The sequence below is a fragment of the Nyctereutes procyonoides genome, unplaced genomic scaffold, assembly GCF_905146905.1.
Source record: "Nyctereutes procyonoides isolate TBG_1078 unplaced genomic scaffold, NYPRO_anot_genome, whole genome shotgun sequence".
Classification (NCBI taxonomy): domain Eukaryota; kingdom Metazoa; phylum Chordata; class Mammalia; order Carnivora; family Canidae; genus Nyctereutes; species Nyctereutes procyonoides.
Genome location: NW_026575131.1, coordinates 43,869,779 through 43,887,225, shown reverse-complemented (window position 1 = coordinate 43,887,225; position 17,447 = coordinate 43,869,779). Strand labels below are relative to the sequence as shown.

At 49.4% G+C, this 17,447-nt stretch overlaps 1 protein-coding gene and 1 pseudogene across 7 annotated transcripts in view; both read left to right on the top strand.

Moving 5' to 3' along the window:
• GATAD2A (GATA zinc finger domain containing 2A) overlaps positions 1-13,664 on the top strand; it is a 108,431-nt gene extending 94,767 nt beyond the window's left edge. For 4 of the 7 annotated variants that reach the window (XM_055343208.1, XM_055343210.1, XM_055343209.1 and 1 more), the window contains 7 exons: positions 428-559; positions 1,048-1,215; positions 3,290-3,569; positions 8,450-8,748; positions 9,422-9,496; positions 9,790-9,985; positions 11,817-13,664. In XM_055343208.1, the coding sequence (XP_055199183.1) occupies positions 428-559; positions 1,048-1,215; positions 3,290-3,569; positions 8,450-8,748; positions 9,422-9,496; positions 9,790-9,985; positions 11,817-11,947 (1,281 nt within the window). In that variant the 3' untranslated portion in view covers positions 11,948-13,664. The remainder of the gene's footprint in view (positions 1-427; positions 560-1,047; positions 1,216-3,289; positions 3,570-8,449; positions 8,749-9,421; positions 9,497-9,789; positions 9,986-11,816) is intronic. The other 3 variants (XM_055343207.1, XM_055343214.1, XM_055343213.1) reach the window with 3 other exon arrangements.
• Positions 5,808-6,362, top strand: LOC129521582 (60S ribosomal protein L17-like; annotated as a pseudogene).
• Positions 13,665-17,447: the final 3,783 nt, after the last annotated feature.

The window sequence follows — 17,447 nt, the reverse complement described above, 5'->3', positions numbered from 1 at the left end:
TTCTGCTGTTGTAGGGGCTGTGTGGGTGAAAATATGCTACCTTGTTGGTACAATTCACTCTTGAATGACCCCAGTCTGCACAGCTGTTGTCATAATCTATGTTCCTTGTTCTTTTGTGCTTAGAATAGATACACATTTTAATGCCCACCCCACCTTTAAACAAGTATATACTTTTTAAAAACATTTTATTTATTTATTCATGAACGAGATAGAGAGGCAAAGACACAGGCAGAAGGAGAAGTAGGCTCCATGCAGGGAGCCCAGCGTAGGGCTTGATCCTGGGACCCGGGATCACGCCCTGAGCCAAAGGCAGATACTCAATCTCTGAGCCACCCAGGTGTCCCCAAGTGTATATTTTTATAAAACAGCAAACTTGTTTGTTAAAACAAAAAAAACCATAAAATCTGGGATTTGGTGCTGTTGACAGACCTCTTCAACAAGAATGCCTGGCAGTGTCATCCCACCACCCCTGGTCCGCGGCGGACAGCAGGTATCCTCGAAGCTGGGGCCACAGGCGAGCTCACAGGTCGTCATGCCCCCACTCGTCAGGGGGGCTCAGGTGAGCAGGGTATGCTTTTAGAGTGTAAGAGTGTCCAGACTACTCCAAACAACCAGCTACCCATGAGAACAACCCTTCCTGGTTATCAGGTTGGGGGCTATGGGTCCCAACCCTTCCCTCCATCCATTGTTCCTCTCATTATCTATCTATCTATCTATCTATCTATCTATCTATCTATCTATCTATCTAATCTATCTATTTTAATTTTTTTTAGAGTGTGTGTGGTGGGGTGGATGAGTATCCATGTAGTGGGATGTTACTCAGCCTTAGAAAGGGGAGAAACTTTTTTTTTGAATGAGCACACAAGTGGTGGGGTGGGGGCAAATGGAGAATGGGAGAGAGAATCAAGCAGACTCCACACCCAGCACAAAGCCTAATGCAGGGCTTGATCTCACAGCCCTGAGCCAAAATCAAGAATTGGATTACCCAACTGAGCCACCCAGGTGCCCCGTCCCTCTCATCATCTTGTTTCCTGTCCCACCCCACAGCAAATCCACAACATCAGACAACATTCCAGCACGGGGCCTCCACCACTCCTCTTGGCCCCCCGGGCCTCTGTGCCCAGTGTGCAAATTCAGGGACAGAGGATCATCCAACAGGGCCTCATCCGCGTCGCCAATGTCCCCAACACCAGTCTGCTTGTCAACATCCCACAGGTGAGTGCTGTGCTGAGTCAGAGTTGGGCATGTACCTTGCAGCTGCCCTTCTTACCCCTCCTCCCACCCACGTACATATCAAGGGCCCCTGTTCCTGGGGCATAGTCAGGTCTCCAGAGTGGTATGGTGTGACCTTCCTGCTTCCTTACAGCCAGGCAGGGCTTCCCCCCCCCTCCTTAAGATTTTATTTATTTATTCATCAGAGAGAGAGAGGCAGAGACACAGGCAGAGAAAGAAGCAGGCTCCATTCAGGGAGCCCTATGTGGGGCTCGATCCCGGGACTCCAGGATCACACCTGGGTTGAAGGCAAGCGCTAAACCGCTGAGCCATCCAGGGATCCCCTACCAGGCAAGGCCTTAAATGCTCCATGGGAGTTTGGATTGGAGTTTCTCTGGGCCTAATATAGTATAAAAGTCATGGACTGGAGTCCCGTGTTAAGAACTATGGTCTAGCAGAGGCAGATAGGTGTTAAAGGGGGGGGGGGTGCAGGCATGAGCTTGAGTTGGGGGGAGGCATCAGGTGGTATGTGTGGGACCCAGCATGTTTTGTGGGATGGATGAAACCAGGTAAAGCATCTGATGAACCTGGAGATAACTGGGATGGGAGTGCTCCAGAGCCTTCCCCACCCTCCTCCCTGTCTGCATGAGCACATGAGGGGAGTGTGTCTGCAAATGTCCTCACAGCACAGCACATCTATTCTTAGCCACAAGTCCTTTCACCTCTGTGCAGAGCCTCTGAGATGGGGTGGGTCTGTTCCCAGCCAGCAAAGCCAAGAAGATGGGACCAGAGTAAGTGGGCAGGCCAGAAGCAAGAGCTTTATTGACAGACAAAATGATTTGGTCTGCAGGGGCTTTTGCTGATGGATGTATTGGCTTCTCTTCCTCCTCTGGGTTGATGGATCTTTGTCTGCCTCCCTCAGATAAGAGCCCGACCAGCAGGGTTCTGAGCAGCATTCCTGCCTTCTCTAAAGTTAGGCCAGGCCAGGGTGCTGTGAAGGCTGGTGTCCTCTGTATTGGGAGGTTTCTTTAGCTCTGGGCACCCTCTGTGAGGGTGGGGACCTGGGAAACCTTAACTGGACTCCCTGAGTCCTGTGTGTGATGTGTTGTGTGCAAGTTACTAGGTGTGTGTATTTTCCCGGAGGTGGTGTATGCTGTTTTCCTTAGATTTTCAGGAAGGATCCTCAACCCCACATAAGCTAAGAGCACTGGTGTGATCAGCTTTGGGTTTTGGCGAGAGCACTTGACAGGGTTGGGGGCTGGGTGAACTAGAGCAGCGAGACAATGGAGCATTGGCCCACTAGGATCCAGATGAAGACGAGAAAGTAGTATGGGAGCACCAAAGATCAAGAGGGTGGAAGGGGCAGGGGATGGTCCAAAAGCCCCTATAACCCCAATGAGGACACATGAGGTAAGTGAAACGTCAGAGTCTCCAGAGAACCACACATAAAGATGCTTATGAAGGAAATGTCAGCAGTGCTGTAGTGATCCACTGTCATACCCCTGTGGAGGAGGCCATCTAGCTCTATGCTAGGAGGAGGGCTGCCAGACCATAGTGACCAAACAGTGGCTGTGTTGCCTGAGCAGGAGTGCCCACTGCCCCTGGTCGTAGTTATGGCTTCATGGGTGTCCTCATGTGGCAAAACACAGCAGAATACAGATTATAAATGGATATCAGCTAAACCTCAACAAATATGTTTACAAGATTGGTCATCTCGGGATCCCTGGGTGGCGCAGCGGTTTAGCACCTGCCTTTGGCCCAGGGCGCGATCCTGGAGACCCGGGATCGAATCCCACATTGGGCTCCCGGTGCATGGAGCCTGCTTCTCCCTCAGCCTGTGTCTCTGCCCCTCTCTCTCTTTATGTGACTATCATAAATAAATAAAAATTAAAAAAAAAAAAAAAGATTGGTCATCTCATAGGATGATGAGTTTAATGCTGTTTTGCCTGTTGGCTTGCTGATGTCGGGCAGCCCTGAGTTACTACCCAAAAGACTCATTAGTGCAGCTAAGAGTGTCATCCTAGGTTGTGGGATCAGGTGCCTCCAGGACCCTGACCAGGTTGTTATTTTCCAATAGCCTTCCCCAGCGTCGCTGAAAGGGACAACAGCCACCTCTGCTCAGGCCAACTCCACCCCCACCAGCGTGGCCTCTGTGGTCACCTCTGCTGATTCTCCAGCCAGCCGTCAGGCAGCTGCCAAGCTTGCACTGCGCAAACAGCTGGAGAAGACGCTGCTTGAAATCCCCCCTCCCAAGCCCCCTGCCCCAGAGATGAACTTCCTACCCAGCGCTGCCAACAACGAATTCATCTACCTGGTCGGCCTGGAGGAAGTGGTGCAGAACCTGCTAGAGACCCAAGGTGAGTGGGCCTTGAGGCCATTTTCATCTCTTGCCACTGAAGTTTCTATTACTTAGGTTATTTTCTTTTTTTTTTTTTTTTTTAGGTTATTTTCAATGCATAGCACATGGTAGATTGCCTACTGTGTACTGAAAGCTGTCTGAGGCAGGGCATCTTATGGATGACCTTTTGTTATCAGCCCTCCTTGTTGTGAGGCTTAACTTTTTGCTTATGTTTTCTAGTGACTGATTGATTGATAGTGCATGCACAAGGAGCAGGGTTGGGGGACCTTAGGCGGGCTCATTCTCATGATCTTGAGATCATAACCTAAGCGGAAATCAAGAGTCCTATGTTCACACTCAACCAACTGAGCCACCCCATTAGTGCCCCATTAATTTATACATTTTTAAAAATACTTACTATTGAAATGTAGTTGACATACAATTTTACGTTAGTTTTAGGTGTATGATATAGTGATTTAACAATTTTATACATTATTCAGTGTTCACCACAATAAGTGTAGTTACCATCTGTTACTTTAGATAACTTCTTAAACATATCACAGCTTTCTTCACTTGTTGGGACCTCTACTGAGAGCTGGGCCCTAGAAAAGCCTAAGGCCCTGCACACATGGTCTAAGGGGGGGATGAGCAGCATCCCTCCAACAACTCTATGATGTTGGGGCAGGTAGAGAGGGATGAGGGGGGATGTTTGCAGGAGACTGACAGGCTTTGCTTCCAGACAAGTCTCTCCAGCTAGAACTTTCCAGAGCCTTGAGTGCTCTGATCCCTGAAGGTAGGAGAGGGATACCCATGCCTGTGCCAGACTTAACTTTACCCTCCTTGGAAATAGTTTGGAAAGCACCACTTGCATGTTTGGAGGTTTTATGGATAAAGAGGCATATATAGGATAGTGAACAAAAGTAAGTAACTGGGAATCCCTGGGTGGCTCAGCGGTTTCGCACCTGCCTTTGGCCCATGGCGTGATCCTGGAGTCCGGGATCGAGTTCCGCGTCGGGCTTCTGGCATGGAGCCTGCTTCTCCCTTTGCCTGTGTCTCTGCCTCTCTCTCTCCCTCTCTTTCTCTCTCTGTCATAAATAAATAAAAATAAATCTTAAAAAAAAAAAAAAAGTAAGTAACTACATTGGAAATGGAAGTGGGAAACCAGGTTGGGGCACCTGGGTGGCTCAGTGGTTGAGCATCTGCCTTTGGCTTGGGTCATGATCCTGGGGTCCTGGGATCGAGTCCTGATTCTCCCTCTGCCTGGGTCTCTGCTTCTCTGTGTGTGTGTGTCTCATGAATAAATAAATAAAATCCTTAAAAAAAAAAAAAAAAGGCAAGCAAGCCAGGTTGGCCCTTGGGACACCTCCACCAGATGCTGATTTGAAGATGTTTCTGCTCTGAGATTGAGTTTGTGGTGATATTGAGTGGCCAGCCTGAATCCTCACCATGCATGATCTCAGCAGATGCTTAGAGCTGAGGTAGAGGTGGAACCGAACTGGTCCAGGGCAAGGGAGAGCCTGGTAGGCTTCAGATTGCATACCTTAAATTGTCCCTGGGTACATGCCGACCCCTCCCGAGGGCTGCTCCTACCAGCACAGAGTTGGGGGCATTAGTAATGGGGCCTGTACAAAGGAAAAGCACCTTATCTCTGCTTCTCTTCCATAGGGAAGGAGAGAGGCAGGTGTGTGTGACAGGGAACTGTCGTCCCTGCAGTGCCTGCTTAGTGTTTGCATGTTGGAGGGAGTGCTCTCTTCCCCTCTTTAGTCAGTATATCACAGAGGATCTATCATATCCTTGGGCATTACATCCAGTGCCTCTGAGAGGTAGAGCCCTCCATAATCTGGGTGTGGACCAGACTTAGGGGACCAGATGCCCATCTGGCCACCTCTGATTAACTTGTAGCTTCCTTACTGCACCACATCCACCAAACCCCATTGCTCTTAAAATTTATTTCCCAACCACAAGGCCATATCAAGGACTGACCACGAGTCAGGCTGAGAGTGGGAGGCCACAAAGGGCCAACATAGGCCTCTGTAAAATTGAGGATGATGGCTTCTACTTGTCAGGGGGCCCCAGAGCTAGGCCCAGCAGGGAAAAAATGTGAACTTTTACATGTCTGGATCCCTTTGGTGTCTTTATGATGGAGTGATGTTGGCAAAGGAGCTGCCATGAGGCCAGTGCAGGATGGGTGGGAGGCCAGTCAGGACACAGTGCCCACCTATCCTCTTCCCCGAGCGGCCTGAGATGACCTCCGAAAATGGTTTGCTACTTGCTGGACCCAGAAAACCCTACAAAATCATGCAAATCGAGAGGTTCAGATCTTCGTGTTCACTTTAAGAACACACATGAAACTGCCCAGGCCATCAAGGGTATGCATATCCAAAACACCACCATGTATCTGAAAGATGTCACTTTGCAGAAGCAGTGTGTGCCATTCTGTTGCTACAATGGTGGAGTTGGTAGGTGTGCACCGGCCAAACAGTGGGGCTGGACACAGAGTCAGTGGCCCAAGAAGAGTGCTGAATTTTTACTGTACATGCTTAAAAATTCAGAGAGTAATGCTGAACTTAAGGGTTTAAATGTAGATTCTCTCGTCATTGAGCACATCTAGGTGAACAAAGCCCCCAAGATACGACATAGAACTTAGAGGGCTCATGGCCACATTAACCCATACATGAGCTCTCCTTGTCACATCGAGATGATTCTTACTGAAAAAGAGTAGATTGTTCCTAAACCAGAAGAGGAGGTTGCACAGAAGAAAAAGATATCCCGGAAGAAACTGAAGAAACCAAAACCTACGGCCCGGGAGTAAATTCTGCATAGAATAAATGCAAACCCACCCACCTCACCCCCCCCCCAAAAAAAAAAAAAAAAACTAATACAAAACCTTGGCCACCTATCTATACCTGTGTGCCCTGGGCATCCACTCTCCCAGATTAACCTGTCTCTACTTGTTCTCTCACCGTGGGTCAGTATCCCTCTTGTACTGTCTAAAACAGGACCTACTAAAAAAATAAAAAATAAAAAAATAAAATAAAACAGAACCTACTGCGGGAGGAAGCTCTGAGCCCCATTTGAAGTGTCCCCTGATGGGCAGCCCTGGTGCTTCAGCAGTTAGCGCCGCCTTCAGCCCAGGACGTGATCCTGGAGACCCAGAATAGAGTCCTGCGTCAGGCTCCCTTCATGGAGCCTGCTTCTCTGTCTGCCTGTGTCTCTGCCTGCCTCTCTCTGTCTCTCTCTCATAATTTTTTTTTTTTTTTAAGTGTCCCTGATACCTCTCAGAGCCCCAGGCTGGGTAGTTAAGTGCAGTCTCTCTTATCAGTGTCTCCATTCTGATGTTTGTTGGTCATGCCCACCATAACTGCCTAGAAAGGTTTTGTGTCCTCTAGGGTTGGACATTTGGAAGGTGATGTTCTTTTTTTGTCAGAGCATGCTACCTACAAGTGAGGGCCTAGAGCTGGGGGTCTGAGATGGACCCCAGGTGGCTGGGACCGGCGATGTCTCTTCTGCTCTGTGGGGTCTCTCTGCTCTGTGGGGCACCCTCTGACTGATTCTACAAAGCCCCTCAGCATTCTGGGGTGGCTCAGACAGGCCAAGGCTGGGAGGGAGAGGCCAAGGGTGTCTTGGCAGCATTGTCTCTGATGTTAGGAGGACGTTAAACCCTTAAGTACACTAAACACAAAAAAAGATTGATGCAGAATGCAAAAAGTAACCCTTACTTTACTTTCTGTTATTCTCTTACAATTTTATTTTCTTTATTTTAGAGAGGGAGAGGGTAGGTGGGAAGAGGGAGCAGAGGGAGAGGGACAAGCAGACTTGTTGGTGTGGAGCCCAACATAAGGCTTAATCTGACGACCTCAAGATTGTGACCTGAACTGAAATCAAGTCGGATGTTTAACCAACTGAGCCACCCAGGAACAACCCCCCCCCCTTCCCTTTACTTCACTTTCAGTGACGAAAAAAATACTGGACTCATGCCTGAGCATGTAGTTTACTTGGTTTTTCCAGTCACCCTTCCTAGGCCAACCGAGGGGATGCAATGTTCCCATCTCTCTGCCAGCAACCCAGAGCAGTTGTTTGCCCTCACCTGGGCAAGTGTGAGTCCTGGCCCTGCCACTGACTGGCTGTGACTCTGCACGTCATTTCATCTCCCCAGCCTTGGTTTCCTCCTCAGGACAATGGGTTGGGGTGCCCCGTTAGAGTGTTACTGTGAGGATTGAACACCTTTGAATGCACAAGATACTGCATATGTCACTTGTCAGCATGAGCACTTGCTGGATGATCGATCCTTAATTGACTTGCCCACTAGACAGGATGCCTATCACAGCAAGACAAGGACCTGAAGGTGTGGGAGGGTGGGAAAGTCAATTGGGAGGAGCCAGTCTTAGAGCACTACTCTTTTGTTTGTTTTTGGGAGAATAAGCGTGCATGGGAGTGCGCACAAGCAGCCAGGGGTGGGGGAGAGGGAGAAGCAGATTCCCCTGCTATGAGTAGGGAACCCAACCTTGGGGCTCTATCCAAAGATCGTGGGATTATGACCTGAGCCGAAGGCAGACGCTTAGCCAACCAACCCACCAAGGTTCCCCTAGAGAGCACTCATGTTCTTGAGAGTTGGTACCCAGTGCTAATCCATGGTGTTTTTCCAAAGCTTTACTTCCCTTCTATCAGCAAACCTTCCTCAAAGCCCAAGGGTGGCCTAGTGCCACACACAGTTGGCGCCCAATACATGTGTGCCAAATAGTATCTTAGGATTTGGCTTCCTGATGCCAGCTGGGCTACAGAGTCCCGGACCGTGCTCCAAATCTGTTGTGCGTTCTCATCCTGCCCTGGGATGGTAGGGGCTCTGACCCTGGCATCTTGTTCCTCTAACATGAGCCCACCACCTATCCTTCTCTGCAGCAGGCAGGATCTCAGCCGCTACTGTTCTGTCCCGGGAGCCCTACATGTGTGCGCAGTGCAAGACGGACTTCACGTGCCGCTGGCGGGAAGAGAAGGGTGGCGCTATCATGTGCGAGAACTGCATGGCATCCAACCAGAAGAAGGCACTGAAGGTAGAGCACACAAGCCGGCTGAAGGCTGCTTTTGTGAAGGCTCTGCAGCAGGAGCAGGAGATTGAGCAGCGCCTCCTGCAACAGGGTGCCGCCCCTGCACAGGCCAAGGCTGAGCCTGCTACTGCCCCACACCCCGCACTAAAGCAGGTGAGAGTCCGTGGAGAACCAAAGCTGCGGCCCTGTAGCCCAGTAACCTAGGCTGGGCAGCTTCACCTTCTAGGAGAGGCCTTGTTCCCTTAGCAGGGAGTTGTTGGTAGCAAGCAAGATGTTCTGATGTTCTGTCCCACGCTGGGCAGTCATCTGCCTGGTTGTTAACTGTGTGTCTAAATTGCATTTAATGGTGGCCTTTGGTGGTGAAAATACTAATTTGCAGTTTCTTTAGATTTTATAGCTTTCACTTGCAGTGTTCCGGCTGACAAGTACTTCTTGTCTAAAAGGACTTTTTCTGAAAGCCACATTGAGATGCAAAAGGGGCATTTGGAAGAAATGTTCTTAGCTAAATTAAGGAGAGAAGCAAGTTTGAAATCAAGTTCTTTTGGCTGCTTTTTTTTTTTTTTAATGCTTTGCTTTCCCACCCCCTATAGACCCAAAGCACCCCGTTGGCAATTTTTTGTGTCCTCGGAAGTCATTTGTAATTCACTAATAAACACATCTTCTCAAGATCTTTATGTAGTGGGTGGCTGTGCTGCCCTCAGGAAACGGCTTGTCCCGTGGGGACTGGGCCTCATGTGGCCACAGCTGCTGCCCTTTGGTCACTCTAGGTCATCCTAGGCCGTCTGTGGATGGTGCTGACCTCGATTTCAACCCCCCATTTGTGTAGGTCATAAAACCCCGGCGTAAGTTGGCGTTCCGCTCAGGAGAGGCCCGCGACTGGAGTAACGGGGCTGTGCTACAGGTCAGAACTGCGGTGCTGGGAGCCCCTGCACCGCACCACCAACCAGCCCTCACGCCCCAGACCGTGACCACGTCAGTCGCCGACTGTCACGCTGCCTGTGTCTGTCTCTCTCTCTCTCTCCCTCCCTCCTTCCCCTCCCCCCTCGGTGTAACTTACCTGGTCTCCTGATTTTGGACTTTAGGGACCCTGTGTGGGTGGGAAGAGGTCGGCCAGAGCACGGAGAGGCTGCGCTGAGCGTCTCGCCCTCTCTCACCCTTCCCCACATGAGCCATCACACCCTCTCTCCGCTGTAGGCCTCCAGCCAGCTGTCCCGGGGTTCGGCCACAACGCCCCGTGGCGTCCTGCACACGTTCAGCCAGTCACCCAAACTGCAAAATGCAGCCTCAGCCACAGCCCTTGTCACCAGGACCGGCAGACATTCCGAAAGAGCTGTGAGCACCGGCAAGGGCAATACCGCCACCAACTGGAAGAAGGCATCACTGAGTACAGGTGGGCTGCCCCCATAGGGCTCAAAGTGGGCACCTTGTCATGGTGAAGTCCATCCCTTCCTTTTATCTAAGTCATGCACACAATGCGGTGTGAACAGAAATGGTGCAAAGAGCTCTGAAATCCTAGACCTGAGCCCTGAGAGCAGCTACTTAACTCTTCAGCTTAATCTCTGTTCATTAAATAGGATTCCCCAAACAAGTGGTAGCCCTGGGTAGATACTAATTGCTCTTGACTCAAAATGCTGGGCAAACTCAGTTCAGGTAGTGTCTGTCTGTCTCCCCCCCCACACACACACACACCATCCAGTGGGCACCTGTCAAACACAGACCTCTTTCTTGCCAGTTCTGGCACCCCTCCCACTCCTTTCAGCCATAGCAAATGCCTGTTTTTGCTGTTATGTTAGACCTTTTCTGATGCACTTAATTTCTTGTTCAGCCAGATAATGTTCTTCATTCCCTGCTCTGTGGGACACACTTCCTACCCTCTGACTTAGGTCAGGTGGTGCAAAGTGTAAAGTAGAACAACATGAGGAGGAGGGTAGGTGGAAGATTCCTGGGCTAGGACTTTAAGGTGGGTGGCAGAGGATTCTGAGGGAAAAAAAAAACACATTTGAGGAACAACTTGAGGGAGGTGGATACATCCCTCAGGATCCTATTCTGCCACAACCCCATCATCCCCATACCACTTTCCCTGGTTTTTATTATTTATGCCCTGGAATTAAGATGACAAATATTTGTTTCCATCAAAACCAGGAAAATGAAAGGTAGGCAGCAAAGGGCTGAGAGAAGGAGACAGGTGAGTACTTTTCACTGTGGGAGTCAGGACCCCTCCACATCCCTGCTCAAGTTTGCTGTATCCCTGTAGGAAAAGGAGGTGATGACATTGAGAGTCCTCTCCCTAGGCAGAACTGGGAAAGCCAGGCTGGCTGTGCAAACACAACACAGGAGTCTTCTGTGTGTGCAGCTGACCATAGAGTTAGAAATGTAGCCAAGAGTGAAGCTCAGGAAAGGGAGGACGTTTGTCTGGTTGCAGAAGAATCTGAGCAGCCTAGAGAACATCTGTAAACATAAGCAGGCCCAGAGGATTTTGTACAGCATGTTTAAGTTGCAGCTAAGAACTCACAGCTGTATGAAAGTTCCTTTTGTGGGAAATTTTGAAAGTATATGAAATCAGATAAAGGTGTGTACATGTATATACAGTGGTAGCACCCGTCTAAAGACCGTGTGTTTGATATTTGAAAGGGAATATGAAGGAATAAATAGTTGCTATATTCCATAGTAGGACTAGAGGTAAATGTGTAATAGGTTAAAAGCAACATTTCCCAAAAGAATTCTAGTCTAGCAGCACTCCTAATTACCCTCGGTTTCTGGGCAGGACCCAGTCAGGTTTCCTTTTAGTATGTAGAGAGGTTTCCGTATTGCATTTGACCTCAGAACACTTGTTCCACAAAATGTAGTAATCTCCACCCACTTAGAGGTAACAGAGTGATGAGGGTAGGGGACGGAGCAGTCCTTACCCCCAGGCCAGCCAAAAACCTATGTGTGTTGGAATTGGGGAGTCATTTGCTCATTTTCTAGTTGTAAAAGAGATGCTTATTCATTGGGGAAATTTAGAGAATACAAAAAAAGAATGGTGTTTCCACTCCAGGAGAACAGATGCTGTACTTTGGGGCTTTTCCCCCATTCTGCCTCTCCACTGGTGTGTCATTTGTGTGTACCTCGGTGCACTGCAGAAGCATCATGCTCTGTTCACCATCCCGTGTCCTTCTTAATATTTTCGTGAGAGAGTATTACCAGACCATGAAAAATTCTGTCACTCTGTTCTTTTGTAGGTGGGGCCCTTGCGTTTGTCAGCCCGAGCTTGGCAGTGCACAAGACCTCCTCAGCTGTGGACCGCCAGCGGGAGTACCTCCTGGACATGATCCCGCCACGCTCCATCCCCCAGTCAGCCACGTGGAAATAGTGCGAGCCGTGCCCAGTGGAGAACAGGCTCCCTCCTCCCTCCCACCTGGCCCTGCCACCCTCCACTCGGGAAGACCTCATGCTCCCTGAGAAAATGAGTGAGCGAGCGCCAACTGCGCTGCAGAAGCAAGGGCTCCATTCTTGGCTGCAAAGTCTCGTCGCAGCTGAGGGGCTGCTTCACAGGTGGACGAGGAATATCACTGAGGGACCTTTCCCTTGGGCTTTTTTCCTTTCTTTGCCTTTAGTTTGCCCGACACCAGCAGAAAAGTGGACCTTGGGGGCTGGTTCTGCTTCCGGCCCTTCCTTTCAGCCCTCTTTCCCCGCCCCCCCCGGCAGGGTGCACGGACGGCTCACCCTGGACACTGTGACACGCTCGGCAAGACCGGCGCCCAGGGCTTCTGAAGTCGAGCGGAGCGTTCTGTTTTGTTTTTGCTTTTCCCCATCTTAGCCTCCCAATCTTTGACTGCCTTCCTTCATGGCAATCTTTAGGTTGACAGATTTTTTTTTTTAATCACCTCATGATGACGGAGTTTAAAGTAAACCGTGCAGACCCAGGGGTCCCTGCCGAGCACGGCCCCCACACCCCAGAGGGTGGGCCACTGACCGCCCAGCCCTCGCTCTAGCGGAAGGCCTCTGCTGCTGCTCATCCTGGAGACCCCGGACGTCCCACACTTAGCAGAAGAACAAACTGCAACCCAGACCCCAGCCAGAGAGCCTGGGATCCCAGAAGCTGCACACCGCCAGTGGAGGAGGGAGGAAAGAATTGGCAGCAACATCCAGAGCCTGAGTGGGAAGTTGGAGGGGCGGGCAATTGTGTTTTTTTGTTGTTGTGGTTTTATTTTATTAAATTTTTCCTTTTCTTTTCCTACTTATTTTGATGGACAACATCCTAAGCTGCCCTGGCCTATGCTCCTGTCAGGTGTGTCTGGTGGGGATGTGCCCCTGCCCCTCCAAGACTTCAGGGTTTCCGTTTGGATCTAGTATAGAACCTTCCCTTAAAACAGAGCCATGCTGCCAGGGTTTGCCTTCAGACTTTTTTTTTTTTTTTTAAAAACCCTCTTTCAAGTCTACAGAAATGTCTTACAAAGGATCAGGTCTGCTCTTAGTTGTGTTTCATTTTGGTTTTTCCCACTCCTTAAAAATCGGTTTCCATGAGGATAGGCAGAAGCTGTCGTGAGTGTGCTGTGCAGGGGCCGTCTCCGTGCAGGTGCGAGGGCGCCTTGTGTGTATGCACACATGTTTATCGACGTGGAGATGGGGTACGCTGCTCCCCACTTCAGCCCCAGCCCTAGTTTTCCTATCCGTGCAGTTAGGGACTTAATTTAAAATCCTTATTTTGTAGGGCCGCCTTCTTCAAAACACACTGCTACAACATTCTAATAAAGGCTCATTTAACCCCCTCTCTCATGTCGTGTGAATATCCATGTTTAGCAACATTTTGACCCGCGGTAGAAGACCTAGTTTTGCAACATGCTAATTTTTGTTGTGTAAAGCCCTATATTTCTCACTGATTTTTGTTTCGAGTGCATAACTTGGGCTGAAAGAGGGGAGGGCGGGTAAGGGTGGTTTTCATTCCAAGATCCAGGGATTTGGGGGAAAGGAGGGAAATTGACACGGAGGGTGTTTTTACACCAAAAAATCAAGAGTATGCAAGCATTTCTATTTCTCACATTATTCTGTGTGCCTGGCAAATAAATACTTGTCTTATACTACCCTGAGCTGTTAGCCCTCTCTGTTCAATGACATGGGCCAGATTTTCCAAATCCTTCAAGAAGGAGCACCAGGGCTGGCCTCTCCCACGGGCAAACAGACCTCAGTTCTATGCAGTAACTCGGGATCAGGTGTCCAGGCGAGAGTCACCTCTGCACTGGAGGGGTGTGCCAGGATTGTTGTGCCCCAGCTGGGGTTGAATGGGTCTGTGACTCATAGGCCCGAGCTGAACTGGGCTACACAGGTTGGCCCTTAACCTCAGCCCTTTAAAACCTCGCTCATCACTGTGCTCAGGAACCACCTTTACTCACCTTGCCTGGCTGGACTTCTACCGGCCTCTGAGCTTTTTAAGTGGGCCTCATGAATTCAGTACAAACCCGACCGCCACGGGTGGAGGATGGGGCTACTGGCCCTAGCTCTGCCTCCTCCAGCCCAGGGTCCCTAAGAATAATCCCACCAGGGGCCCCTTACTGTGACATGTAACTTTTTTTTTTTTAAGGGGACAAGAACGTGAGATGCCTTAATCTTTTGTTAATTTCTACTGTATCAAAACTCCTCCCCCTTTTTTCTTTTATTTCCACCTTTGCAGTATAACTTCTGATAAGCCCCAAATGAGTAGTTTTTTGATGAGGTTTATAATGTTACAGGAAAGGCATATCAAATACCTCTCTGCATGTGGGGTTTCGACATACTAGGAAAGGATAGTAACATGAAGAGTGTTCTCCCAACAGCAAAGCCTGTCTCAAAATTGGCCACAGTTCCCGGGTCCTGGTCTCCCCTCCCCCCCACCCCGGGAGCCTCAGGACTGAAAGGACCTGGTTTGTAGGAGCATTGAGAATGTGGGAGCTCCCAGTCCCAAATGACGATAATGGTCCTGAGTTACCTGTGACACGAACTCTTAATGGCAACTGGAAACTGTTTAAGATGCTAGCCACTCAAGGGTGAAGGGTTGTATGTTTGAAATGGCCATGCATGTGCACACACATATTATGTGTCCACTTGGAGCCACCCAGTGCTCTGGCCATCCAGCCCATGTCACTGGATCCCCAGTGTCCCAGCTGTGGTGTTGGAACCCACACGTTTCATAAGGCCAACAGTTGCCCTTCTCCCAGGGGTAGCCTCTGGTCCTGTCTGTACCCCAAGACCTTCATGAAGCAAAACTTGGCCCCAGTGCAGAGGGAATAAAACAACTGAGTACAGCCCTGCTGTGTGTTGTGGCTCCTGTGTACCACAAGTCCTCATTTTCCTGTGGACAGAGACATGGTGAGGAGTTTTGTATATAAACACTCATCACAGGGGTGTAAATCATAGAAAAGACTGTCTGTCATTGCTGCTCCACCATAGGGTTTTTGATGCCGAGTTATGCTGCACATGATGATTGCCTAAAGAACTTGGACTGAGCTTTTTTTTTTTTTTTTTTTTTTTTTTTTTTAAGGAGAGCTAAAGTTTTATAATCCTTAACAATGAAAGTGTAATAGACAGTTACACTAGTGCAGGGTATTTGGAAGGTGGGGGCTTGGGGAAATGGGTGGGTGGGGCGGTTGTCACTTGTATTTATTGTGACTCTAAATCTTTGATAATGTAAAAGGTTGACCACCAAACCGGAATAGAAGTTCCAATAAACAGGCTGGAATCAATGGCTATACTTGTGTCATGAGGAAGTTTTAGAATATGACGGAAAATAAAGAAATGGACAATGTGTTGGCTGTATTTTTCTTTTGTCCCCTCGGTCCTGGTTTTCCTGCATTATTTTTGTCCCAGCACTGGGACAGCTTGGAGACTGCGGAAGGTGTAGCAGGGTGACCCCTTGTTAATGGGGAAACAATGAGACATCTGTTTCTTAGGCTTCTTTCGGACTTCCCTTCTAAAAGTGAGTGGATTACCTCCCCAAACTGGGCGCTGGGGCTTTGCTTCTCAGCCTCTGGCTTCAGAACCTGTGGCTTTGTGGCCTACTTATTCACAGCCAGAGAAAGTGAGGTGAGAATCCAGTGGGTTTTACCCATTCACTGGCTCTTAGCCCCTTCCAGCCTCCACTTCAGAGTGGTAGATTTTTCTGGGCCACTTTTAAGGCTTGGCATCTGCCTTGGATGTCTGCTACAGGACATATTATAGATGTGGATTCTAGCACAGATGGAGCTACCCTGCTGGCTCTGAAATGAACAGTTTCTGATGAAAATTTGTTTTCAGATGTTGACATGCTGTTTCAGAAGTTATTCATAAAGTGAGACCTGTGATCACTGGTGAATTTTTTTTTTTTAAGATTTTATTTACTCATGAGAGACACATGGGGCAGGGCAGGGGCAGAGACAGGCAGAGGGAGAAGCAGGCCGCCAAGAAGGGAGCCCAATGTGGGACTGGATCCTGGGACGCCAGGATCACGCCCTGGGCTGAAGGCAGGCACTAAACCGCTGAGCCAGCCAGTGAACCCTAATATTTTTTAAAGGATTTATTTTAGGGGCACCTGGGTGGCTCAGTTGGTTGAGTGTCTGCGTTTGGCTTGGGTCATGATTCCAGGGTCCTGAGATGGAGCCTCACACCTGGCTCCCTGCTCAGCCAGGAGTCTGCTTCTCCCTCTCCCTCTTCCCCTCCCCCTGCTTGTGTGTTTATTCTCTTGCTCAAATTTTTTTAAATGTATTTATTTTGGGGGGAGAGAGTACACACGCAAGTAAGTGGGGGGAAAGGCAGAAGGGGAGAGGGAATCTCAAGCAGATTCCGCTGAGCATGGATCCCAATACAAGGCTCACCTCACAACCGTGCAATCACAACCTGAGCCAGAGCCTAGTCCTATACTCAACTGTGGCACCCAGACACCCTGATCATTGGTGAATTCTTTTTTTTATTCATTCATTCATTCATTCATGATAGAGAGGCAGAGACACAGCCAGAGGGAGAAGCAGGCTTCAAGCCTGGAGCCCAACGCGGGACCCGATCCTGGGACTCCAGGATTGCGCCCTGGGCCAAAGGCAGGCACCAAACCGCTGAGCCACCCAGGGATCCCCCACTGGTGAATTCTAATGTGCCTAAAATATGAACTGTTTCCCTAGGTGCTTTTATCTTTATTTTATTTGCAGTTTCTCATCTTTTTTGTTAGAACATTCCTGACTCTGGCCTGGGGGTTGATGGTCCTCTCCAAATCTTTTTTTTTTTAATTTTTTTTATTTATTTATTTACGATAGTCATACAGAGAGAGAGAGAGAGGCAGAGACACAGGCAGAGGGAGAAGCAGGCTCCATGCACCGGGAGCCCGACGTGGGATTCGATCCCGGGTCTCCAGGATCGCGCCCTGGGCCAAAGGCAGGCGCCAAACCGCTGCGCCACCCAGGGATCCCTTGATGGTCCTCTCCAACCACTATACCTAGCTAGGTTTCACGTGGGCAAGGCACAGAACTGACAGAAGTCATTACAGAAATTAAACCCAAACCTTCGGGCAGCCCTGGTGGCGCAGCAGTTTAGTGCTACCAGCAGCCTGGGGCGTGATCCTGGAGACCCTGGGTCAAGTCCCACGTCAGGCTCCCTGCATGGAGCCTGCTTCTCCCTCTGACTGTGTCTCTATGAATAAATAAATAAAATCTTTTAAAAAAATAAAAATAAAATAAAAATAAACCCAAACCTTCCCAGTCTGTGACACATCTGATTGGTGCCCCATGCCCCAACACAGGCTGTAGAAAGCAGTCTTTTCAGACATTTTCTCAGGGGCTCCAAATTCAGTCCTCAAGTGAGTTTTCACTGGGTTAGGCACAGGCTCCTCTACTGACCCACTTCTGATTTCAACAGGGGTGAGTCTCAAGCAG